At 43.8% G+C, this 11,659-nt stretch overlaps 2 protein-coding genes across 2 annotated transcripts; both read left to right on the top strand.

Annotated features, from left to right (window-relative positions):
* Positions 1-258: 258 nt before the first annotated feature.
* Positions 259-5,890, top strand: gid4 (GID complex subunit 4 homolog). Its single transcript, XM_084570403.1, has 6 exons — positions 259-964; positions 1,353-1,412; positions 2,377-2,484; positions 3,583-3,684; positions 3,773-3,903; positions 3,984-5,890. Exons 1-6 carry the CDS (start codon positions 740-742, stop codon positions 4,045-4,047), a joined length of 690 nt encoding a protein of 229 aa, XP_084426529.1. The 5' UTR covers positions 259-739; the 3' UTR covers positions 4,048-5,890.
* A 917-nt stretch (positions 5,891-6,807) lies between these two features.
* noxo1a (NADPH oxidase organizer 1a) lies at positions 6,808-10,966 on the top strand. Its single transcript, XM_084571186.1, has 8 exons — positions 6,808-6,983; positions 7,059-7,139; positions 7,221-7,293; positions 7,377-7,560; positions 8,327-8,517; positions 8,592-8,705; positions 8,817-8,934; positions 9,787-10,966. The coding sequence occupies exons 1-8, from the start codon at positions 6,918-6,920 to the stop codon at positions 10,580-10,582; spliced, it is 1,623 nt and encodes a 540-aa protein (XP_084427312.1). The 5' UTR covers positions 6,808-6,917; the 3' UTR covers positions 10,583-10,966.
* Positions 10,967-11,659: the final 693 nt, after the last annotated feature.

Genomic DNA, 11,659 nt, shown 5'->3' on the forward strand with positions numbered 1-11,659 from the left:
TTGCTGCCTGTTTTGAAATGAAAACAACACAATAAAAAAGAAATTAATGAAAAACTGTATATTTTGATCATTGCCTCAAGATGCCTCCTTCAAATAGAAAATAATTTAGTTAAATTCAAGAATTGAAAGGCTTAATTATCACAAGGAATGTCTATAGTTAAATATAATGTTGTATCCCTTTAAGGCTGCTCTAAGAAACTATCATTAACACTTTGAATGAGAAAAAAATAATTTTTAACAGGATTCAATCATATGATATCGTGTAAATTATAGAAACTATTATGTTTGATACACAGTATATAGCAGAAATAAGGAAACAGGTCCGTGTTAGTGCTATATTTGCCTAGGAGACACAGTAATTGTTTTGAACTATTAATATATGTGTTTCTGTATTTCAGTCTTAAACTACAGTATCTAAAATTGTCACCAAAACATTGAGTTTCCATCTTGTATCCTATCTCGTGATTGGAGTGCCGGGAATGGAATACAACACCCAGAACACCCCGCGGCTCATTATCCAATAAGAATCCCTCTCCGGGCGAGCACTAGTTTCTAGCCAATGAAATTCGGGGAAGCTGGATTCTCAAATGAAACGCTGCAGCTCTCCTGTAGTCGGTTCATGGACACCTCAGATAATTGAGGAAAAGTTTGGACTTGTGGTGTTTCGAGCGGTTTCGCTGAACCTCCCCTGTCAGCACCTATTCTGTCCCCAGGTGCGGTGTGCTCAGTCGCAAAGTTAATGACGGTTGCTGACGGCGGCACCTTAGCGCTCGTCATGCCAGTCCGAGCGGAGTGCTACAGAGCGACCGGCTCGGCCTGCCGGTCCTCGGCCTCTCTTGTTCCCCCTGCCCCGATCAACACCCACCAGCCGGGGGTGGCCACCTCGCTCCTGTACAGCGGCTCACAGTTTCGTGGTTACCAGAAGAGCAAAGGCAACTCCTACGACGTCGAGGTTGTTTTGCAGGTAAATTGTTATTAGTTTGTTTATTAATGTTGTTTTTTATTATTATAATGCAAAGTCAGCATATGTGCAGTCATATTTTTTTACAGTATTAACAAGCTGACCTAATTTTGAGCCATGTTCCTGTGCTGGCATTTTGAATTCAAGACATACTTTAGTCACATACAATATAGTTTGTAGCTCACATACCATCCAAACACGCTAGTATTTTGTGCAATAAGCTACCTGAATTGCAGAATTGATCTATCTAGCAGACATTAAGCAAATATAAGGTTTAATTCCTGTTTGCTCGTCCACCTGGCGTCTTGTTTTCTCATTTCCAGTGCTGCCGTTTCATTTGTATACACAACTTTTGTGCTTGCAATTCCTTAAATGTCTTTATCTTGGACAGCATGTGACTGTAGAGGACTCATATTTGTGTGGATACCTGAAGATCAAAGGCCTGACTGAGGTAAGCCTTCGCAACTGGGTCAGGTGTAGTAACACTGACCTTTACTCTTTCTGTGACTGAACGCGAACTGGTTCCCACTTGCTCGACGCTGGATGAATCATGTCAGATTAGCTGTTGATAAACTGTGAGGCAGCTCGGGCCAGCCACCCATACTTGAGCTTAAGTGTGTCAGCTGTATGCCCAGTTACTTTATGTAACATGTGGAAGGGGGGGGAAAGGGTCAGCGAGATCCCCGGGTAAATTTCAGCTGTGACGGAGCGGGGGGGGAAAGCTGATAGTCTCTCACATTTCTTGTGCATACAAGCTCTTGCCACTTCATCGGGTACACTAGTGAAAACAAATGCATTCTAGTACAACAGTCCTGCACTAACTCTTACCTTCAGGGTTGTTATAATGTTCAGTTTATGTTGAAACAGCCTAAGAAAGTGGGAATTCAGCTGCATGATCATTTTTGGAGGATGTAGTTTGTATTGAATCAAACACAAACAGCGTTTTTGTTATATAGCCTAGCCCACTGAATAAAATGGGCCTGTTTAAAAAGATGAAACTTGCCGGTACAACACAATCCAATTCGATAGTACTTCAGAGCACAGCCTCCAAAGTGATCCAAAATCACCAGCTCTCTCGGTGTATGTTAAACAAATGAAAAGATTTAGCGCAGGGCTGTTGTATTAGGACGCATTTGTATTCACTAGTGTAACAAATGAACTGCCAGCTGAGTGTGTAAGTGCATCGGCGTGTTGCAGAAAGCTGAGATGAAGGGGACAACTGTTTGATTTGCGGCACCAGCAGCACCCCTATATCTGCAGATGCTAAAGTGTGTAGTTCATAGCCAGCCCCACAACCTATAAATCACATTACTCCTCAAGTTGCACCGTGGTTTATTTATTTATATTAAAAAATAATATGCGGAAGGGTTAGGGTTTTCATTTTCTCATTTGTTGTGTGTGTGTGTTTGTGGCAGGAGTATCCCACTCTTACTACTTTCTTTGCTGGTGAAATTATCAGCCGAAAAAGGCCTTTTTTAACCAGGAAGTGGGACGCAGACGAGGATGTGGACCGAAAGCACTGGGTATGTTCAATCATCTTAATTTATCTTAATGTAACTGTCTCAGTCAATCGAGGATTTGATCAGTAACTTGCATATTAACTGGTAATGCACAGCAATGCCCAAATTATTTTGAAATATGCAGGATGTATACGACGGGGTAGCATTTTTTTGTTTACAAAGGATAAAGCTCAGTGAAATTATTCGCTCACTTTGGGGACGGGAAGGGCTCCCAAACTTTCAAAACAGAGTGCTGCTGAAATAATGTGGTCACATGTGGCCCGGACCATTTAATGTCGTCTGAGCGATCAATGGCCCCTGTCCTGACCTGGTTATTTGAATGTGTCCTGAGTGATCCAGTCACGCGTAACCGGCTGAAAATACGTCTCTCCGTTCCTGTCCAAAAGTCATCCAGTTTTGCACACTGTATGCAAATAAGAACAGACATCATTTGAGGTGCAGTAGAATAGTATTACAGCAGTATCGATGACCCGGCCACACTTTTTTTTTAGTGTTTTAGTTTGGCGCAGGTCCCATCCACTAACATGGAGGGGGTGGAGCTTATGACCTATACTGCAGCCAGACACCAGGGGGAGCTCTACTTGATCCGGCTTCACTTTTGAGGAGCTGTTCCGCCCTTCATCTTTATACAGTCTATGGTCGTGACATGGAGACTTGTGGACATGATATGAATTTTGAAACAAGCTTTAGAGTTTCTCTCACTCACTAAACATTTTATCATTTATGCATTTATCTGGCTATTCCCTGATGTTGGTTACAAAAATCAGATTGTATTCCGAACTGTGGAAGCCACTGGAGCGCGTCAGTCGAGTAGGCGACGACCCAGGACGCATTGTTTGTCCACACTGCTGAAAGGAATGTGGAAAGTGGGCAAGACCGCCTCTAAATGTGGTCCGAGTGAACGGATCGCAAATCCATCCTCAATATGTCCCGGTTCTATTCACACCTGGTTTTAAAGGTGCCCATTTGTGATCTGACCATCCAGGACACATGCTAATCCCTGGCGTGAATTATACACGGCTGATGATCAATTAATGAAACCATTTGACGTTAATTTGGCATATTTGATTGCACGTGTTGACGTTTCTGCTCCCTTTCCAGAGCAAGTTCCAGGCCTTTTACAAGTACGCCAAAAACTTCAACTCGGACGACTTCGACTATGAAGCGCTGGAAAACAGTGATTATATCTTCATGAGGTGGAAGGTTGGTTACATTATCAAGCTGCGGCCGTTCCCCTGTCTCCCCCCTCGGCCTAGCATCAGGCTGACCTCTGCTCTTCTCGCCCTCTCAGGAGCAGTTTCTAGTTCCAGACCACACCATCAAAGACATCAGCGGAGCCTCGTTCGCCGGCTTCTACTACATCTGCTTCCAGAAGTCCACGGCCACTATTGAAGGCTACTATTACCATAGGAGCTCAGAGTGGTAATTACTATAATTCAGTAACATTAGTCACGTCAACACGCCTCTTATTCACACTGTTTGTCTCTTACTTGCTCCTGCAGGTACCAGTCTCTAAGCCTAAACCACATTCGAGAGCACAGTATGCCTATTTATGAATTCCGGTGACATAAATGCACGGGGACGCCGAGTGAAATGAGGGACGGCTCCGTCTGCCCCGTGCTTGAATGGGATGGGAGGGCCTTTGAATGCCGAGAACCCGAGGTGACCCGTTTTCCTCACCGCGCGGAAACGAACAAGTGGTCAGACACACTCATCTGCTGCACCGAAGGAAAGAAGGCGCAGAGGAAGAAGAGGAGGAAAGATCGGCGAGATATGGGCGGCTCTCCCAGTCGCTGCAGAGATAATTGAAATTTTAATTTGTCTTTTTTTTTATTATTATTTTTATTTTTGATAATCCACCTCATTTATTTGCACTCAAATCTGCCTCTGTAGTCGGACATCAAAATAGATTCTTAAGGGGAATAAACATAAATGCCTTTCAATTAGGGGTTGCAGAAGAAATTATAAAGATGCGTGGAAAGATTTTCTTCAGTGAGAGCTTAATTTATTTAAAATTTAATTTTAAATATACAGTATCTTTATCAGTTTTTAAGCCCCAAAGTGATTAATGGTGATTTATTGAACTAAGATCAGAGGAGACGCTGCGATGAGAAAGAATCTGTTTTTTTTTTTTGACTGGATTGTAAGTTGATCAGGGATGCTATGTTCGTTTATGATGTTAAGGCAATAAATATTTAATAACCGAAAACGCTGAAGGGTGATGGAGCTAGGACTGACCCAGAGAGCGGGTCTTTTCCAAGCTGCAGCGACTTCATATCAGATGTTCTCTGTTCAAGCCAAAGATCACTCGATGGGTAGGATCCCTTACGCCGCCTAAATGTTTTGTTTTATTTAAGGGTGAGCTGTTTAATTATTTTTAATTAAAAGTGGAAAAATTAGCGCACACGTGACGGCACACATCGTGAGTTTGAGACAAAGGGTTGTGCGTTGTCTCAAACGGTCGCCTGGAAGAAAAAGTTCTGGGCACGGCACAAGGAGAAATGTTGAGACGCAACAAAAGCAATGCAGTGTTCTGACCTGTTGATTTTTTTTTTTTTTATTATTATTTTTTATTTTATTTTACTGCTGTTTACTTCCAGCAAACGAGTTGCTTCCTCAGTGGGGAGTATGACATTGAAGAATGTAAACCATGTGTGAAAGGGTGACCTCCTTTGACGCTTTAGGGAAAATGTGCTGCCTTACTGTTTGAAATGTTTGTAAGTCGTCGTCGTGTTTGAAAGGAATATTTTTTTTCAACTTTTCAGGATTCCTTTATTGTAGTAAGGTCGATGTAAAAGCTGCTGAGCAATGCACGCACTCCCAAACCTATCTGTCGCTTAAAGCTGCTCGCATCAACTTGATTTCTATTGGCTGTTGGGCTACTATTTGCACTGTATTGCTTTTTTTTTTTTTTTTTAATCCATGCAAGTGGATTGCAGATCTTAATGGCTTCAAATTAATTATAATTTATTATTATTATAAATCATGTATAACAGAACCAGGAATCTGTGCAATGAAAGAATGTTTATATGGGAGGGGGTCATTTAAACCCCGATTTAACAAACTCAGTTAAAAGAAGATAAAGTGTTATACTTTTGCTATGAGGGTATTGTGTGAGGAAAAATAAAGATGGCAGTTTCATACATATCTGTGCTTTGCGTGCTTCGTGGCTCTTTCGTGAGTGGCTTATGATCTGGCGAGTTAAATGAGTAAAACGATGGTGCAGTGGCTCATCTAACACTAGATGTCAGTAATGAACCATGAAACGTAAATCTGTTGACCTACCCCAGAGCCCAGATTTTGGTTTCTTCCAAAATACAGTTGGTGCAGTGATAAGTCAATAAATATTGTAAACACAAATCTCAAAACGACTGTAATCCTTAATCAGTTTAGATTAGTTGGACATACCGAGTTTAACAGTCTCTAACTGCTCAACGGGAGGCTCTTGGACACTTGTTTTATTGTCAGGTTCCTCCCAGCAGGCTGAAAAAGCATGCTAAAACACAAACTAGTCAGTAATCGATAACAGCGCCGCATGTTTGCCGTGTAGATGCTGCACCTAAAAATAGCTGTCTGCAGAGAGGAGGAAACATTTCTTCCCTGTAAAGACCGGACTGGGAAAAAAAAAAAAAAAAGATGTGGAATGTCGTGTGCAACAACTTCCTCGTGTGGTTTTAACGGTCGTGGCTGCTGCTGCTTTCCCGAGAGGAGGCGTGACTGACGCTTACTGCTGTAGGGGTGCAGGGGTGATGCACTGTGGGACACGTCCGGGGTGCTTCTGGCCTCTCTCATGAGCGGTTGTTAATTTCTTTGCAGATGACACACGGGTCTTCATTATAGATATTTCATTTCACAGTGCAGCCCTTTTAAGGTGATAGCTCTGAACCAAGGCCAAAAACATATGCCTGTAAGGTGTGGAACCCAAAATATATTAATTCGAAGCACTAAATGATTAGTTGGGAACATATTCTGTGTGTAGGGGACAACTGAGGGGATCCTGATACATTCCTCTTGGTTGTTTACTTTGTTAGCCTTCCAAATGATCTAGTGAGCTGTAACGAAAGAGAAGAAGCCCCTGCTCTACCTGCTCCACCTGATTCAGTCAGTCACAATCTAATCACCATCAGTCTTGAATATTCCCCTTGGCAGCAACCGGGGCCACACGCACAAGTCCCGGCTCAGAACAAAACAGACTTGACCTGTTTGTGACATAGCGCTGAACTGTGCTAACACATGTGGCTTTGGAGGAATGCTGGAATTTTTTCCATTTGTGCCTACGTGAGGCGCTGCAGCCACACCTGCTCCGGCGGAGGAAATAAATTCACCTGCTGAGCGTTGCACCTGCTTCAGTCCTGAACCAGGCTGAGACTGCAGGACTGCTCGGCACACCTTTACCCGCCTGCCTGCCTGCCTGCCTGCCTGCCTGCCCTTCCACCATGGAGCCTGCGCGATACCCCATGAGTGTCCGTTTGGCTGGGGTGATACACAAGGAGAAGTGCAAAGTAAGTGCAGATTGAGTTGCTCATTATATTTCTTTTTTTGAATTTGTAATAAAAGTCTGCATTTTCTCCTTCCAGATGTACATGACCTCGGTGCTTTGGTCGGACAAGGAGGAAATTGTAGTGTACAGAAGCTTTCAGGACTTCAAGACACTGCATGTGAGTGTAAAACAGGCTTTATTTACGCCTCTCGTTTTGTGCATGTTCACATGTCTAACCCATGTTGTTGATAACCTACAGAAGCAAATGAAGAAGGCGTTCCCCTCGGCAAGCAAAATGAAAAAATCAGACAGAATCATCCCAAGGTTTCAATGTAAGTGTGCATTATTCACAGCTGGGCTGAGTCCAGTCGCGCTCCTTAAGGATTGGCACTGAAAGAGTCCTGTGCGCTTTCAGACAGAAAGATGAAGCAGAGCAGCCAGAGGAAGGGCTCGGCCAAGGTCCGGGTGTGCCTGACGTTTTTGGAGAATTACTGTAATGAACTGCTGAGGTGCGACCCGCGGGTCTCTCAGAACCTGGAGGTCATCCAGTTTTTCAACCCAAAGGACAAGGACCTGCAGTCGGATTTCGCAAAGGACAGGTAGGCTAAACATTTATTCATTTCGAGCAACTGTACTGTCGACCTCTGCGCCTATGAGAGCAATTAGATTAAGTAAATAAACAATGACATCCATACTGAAAATATCCTCAGTAATCCTTTAGAGCTGATTCCAGAAAACTTGCACAATACATGGTGGCTCAAACACCATCTTAGATCAGGGGTAACTATTAAAACATAATTGTATATTTTAAGTTATATGGTCATTTTGACATGGCTCCTGATTGTAGTTCTGCTTTTATGTTCTAAAATGACTAGAAAAGACTTTCTCTTAACCCCTTTTAAATGTTGATTTACGCACAACCTCAGACAACTCTCAGGTTCTCAGTCATCCAGGTCATCTTATATCCAATGAAAGCTCAAAACAAGAGGAACTGGACTTGTAGAGTTTCTTGAAGACGCTGTGCCAACTTTTCTATCCAAGCAGCTTCTCCAGTTTTTCAGCTTTTTAGGGATAGACTTTAGATAAGAGCCAGTAGATTCACAAAGATGAAACAAGGTCAGGTACAGGTTCAGGTTTAAGCAATAATAATAATCAGTCTAATTCAATTTATTTATATGTTGCCAGTAACAATAATCAAACTGTCTCAACCCAGAGCATGAAACCCCCAGAGCAAGCACTGAAGAGATGTTGGCAAAGAGAATCTTAAAAGTAGAGCCTGCATGAATCCATCATCAGACATAGGATCTATCTCTTTCTTTCTGGACCGGATGAACCTCAGGACTAATCGGCCTCTCTCGCCCCCAGCATCGTGATCATGCAGACGGACGACGAAGCCAAGAGCAACGGAGGACCCGGCAACACTGGCAACGTGACCCAGCCGTTTGTCACGGAGACGTACAAATGCGTGGCCACGTACGAGACCAAAGACACCAAGAACAAGCCTTTCAAAGTGGCCGTGGAGGAAAAAGTAGACGTGCTCATCAAAGACAAAGCAGGTGAGCAGACGTCCCCACTACGGCCCCAAAATGCTCCCAGGGAGCAGTTTTAACGTGTGTTTGTGTTGGTTCAGGGTGGTGGCTTGTGGAGAACGAAGAAAAGCGGATGGCCTGGTTCCCTGCGCCCTACCTGGAGAAAATAGAGGACGATGAGGATGACGACGAGGCAGATGATATTCCTGAAAGAGGTATTTGTTGTACCCTTTCTGTAGACATCAACGCCTGTATTTCTGGCATACCTGCACGTCGAGCAAATTCTATTACATGACATTATATTTAGACATTTATTCTACCCGCAGGAGTCCTTTACGCTGCAGTCAAGAACTACAAGGCCACCAAAGATGACGAGATCACCGTAAGCACCGGTTCAGTGGTGGAGGTCCTGCAGCAGTCCGAAAACGGCTGGTGGCTCATAAGGTATTACAACTGATCCGCTGAAAAATGGATCATTAAGCTGCTTTGTTGTAAATTAACTAACTAAGTAACACCAGAGCGGTGCCTCAAAAGTAAGAAAATGGGACAGATACACTGTAAAGTATTGTAAAAACAACTGTCAAATGACTGGCAGCAGCGGCCGCTACACAAATGCTGCGCAATTGAAAGACCATAAACAATTAATTAAAGGTAACTTTCATTGAAGGTTGTGCAGTGAAAAAAAAAAAAAATCGAATTGTACCGGATTTTATATTCCCTTTACAAATCAGAAAACCCCGCCCCCAAAAAAATCTCTTTTTTGGGGGCGGGGTTAATAACTAAGTCACTATCCCGGAGGGTAATAACTAAGTTATGTTTTCTGATTTGTAAACGGAACAATGCGATTTCTTTTTGAAACAATTATTATTTTGTTTAATAGTGTAGCGTACATCGATGAACGCATTTTGTATATGTTACAGTAAACAGGCATATTTGTCATGCTGAGTGATTATCACAGCCCAGTCTATTAGTCAGGCTGGAATAGGTTAACGTAGAATAAAATAATAAATAAACAATCTTTGTAAAGCACCCAGGATCTTGCTCTAGCATCTTGTGGAAGGCATTACATTGATTTGTTTTATAGCATTCGTTATCAATAGGTATAAACAACAACAAAAAATGGGGGTTAGGGTTTGTCAGTATTATTCAGAAAGTTCTAACTTACAAGTTTACTTTGAGGTATTAAATGCTATCAAAGTAGCAATTAAAGCAAGCGTTAGCTAAAGCTGAAGGACCTCTGTTTTCAGTTTTTAAACTGGTGCCAATTTTCACCTCTCCATGTTTGTGTTTTAACAGATACAATGGAAAAACAGGTTACATTCCTACCATTTACCTGCAGCCCTACCACATCCCGCAAATTCAAATGGGATTCCACCAGCACGAGCGCCGCCTCTCCTCCCCCTTCCTGGGCGCCTCCTTGGGCGCCTCCTTGGACCTGGAGCAGCAGTCCCAGCACAGCCGCTCCCATGGAAACCTGCTGCAACTTCCATCTGCCAGGTCTCCCTCCCCAGTCCAACCACGCAACAGACAGATGTCTCGGCATCTCAGCGTTCCTGAACAACCTGCCGTGCAGCCTGCAGCAAGCCCCGCTGCAGCAAGCCCCGCTGCAGCAAGCGCCCCTGCGTCCCCTACAAACACTCTCACCTCACCCACCTCCTCAAATCCTCCTCCCATGATCATGGTGGAGATGGACAGAGAAGGGGCGCAACGTGGCAGGAGCCCGACACACGACAGCGAGGACAGCTTCAACAGCGACTCAAGCTTCAGCGACGAGTTCAGCGACCTCTCCTCCTCAGCGGGCTCATTCCTTGACCTGAGCCAAAGCGCCAACGAAGAACAGCTTCGTCTCAGCCGCACGCCTCCGCCCACTGTGAGCAACCGCCTCAGCCCAACAAGCAGCCCAACAACCGCCCCAGAGGGAAAACTGATCCCTAGCGTGTCTGATCCCTACCTCTACAAGGGGCCCACATTACCGAAGGTGCCACCTAGACCAAGGGCCCAGGAGATCCTCACCCGCTGCACCACTGTCACCCGAAAGAATGCAACCAAAGGTGGCCTGTCACCCACGCAAACGGAGATTATCAGTCGATAAAGTATCAAAATGTTTAATTTCTGACATGTAAGAATCTCATTTACTCTATGGCTTGGGATGAAGGGTGCCCAAATTGGAAAATGAAAGATACCAGAGCTAGAAAAATGGCTATTTGGGTTTTATTTTTCATACTGGAAATTTTGTGTTGTGCCTTATATGCATTAGTGTCGAGTGTACTGAGAAAGATTCATATGTACTTCTGACTGCACATTTTTCTTAAATGTTTATCCATACTGCTGTTTCTGTATTGGCTAAAGCACATGTACAGCTATCTCTTTATGAAGGACAGGAGGCGTATAACTGAATATACACTCCAGAATCTGACCATGTAAATTCTAGGTGTATTCACTAAAGAATGTGACGACAAATAAAAGCTGTTTCAGGAACTAAGACGATGTCCAAGTCTTTCTTAATGTGTCTAAAAAGCCTGAACTGTAATAACTTGGAAGACTCCCAAGACATGTGACGACATTGCTTTGGTAGTGTGTACACACTTTGTCAACGGGAGTTCTCTTGTGCAAGCAGAGTTTTGCCTCATTCATTCATTCAATCATTCATTTTCTATGACCACTTGTCCTCTGGTTGGTCTCAGGGGGGCTGAAGCCTATCCCCATCCCAGCTGCAATTGGGTGAGAGGCGGGGTACACCCTGGACAAGTCACCAGACTATCGCAGGGCTAACATTCATTCATTCATCTTCTGTAACCACTTAGTCCTGTGAAGGGTCGCGGGGTCTGCTGGAGCCTATCCCAGCTGTCATTGGGCGAAAGGCGGGGTACACCCTGGACAGGTCGCCAGTCTATCGCAGGGCTAATACCTACGGCCAATTTAGAATCACCAATTAACCTGACGAACATGTCTTTGGATGGTGGGAGGAAGCCGGAGTACCCAGAGACAACCCACGCAGAGACGAACATGCCGATGGATTTGAACCCAGAACCTTTTTGCTGTGAGGCATCGTTGAGTTCTGTCTGTTCATTAGTAATGAGCCTGTAGCCATTAACCAACTAAATAATAAATAAAAAGCAAGAATCAACAACTGAAATTAAGTTCGACTACACTGTGTGTGCGTTCTTTC

The sequence above is a fragment of the Chelon labrosus genome (assembly GCF_963514085.1).
Source record: "Chelon labrosus genome assembly, chromosome: 21".
Taxonomy (NCBI): Eukaryota; Metazoa; Chordata; class Actinopteri; order Mugiliformes; family Mugilidae; genus Chelon; species Chelon labrosus.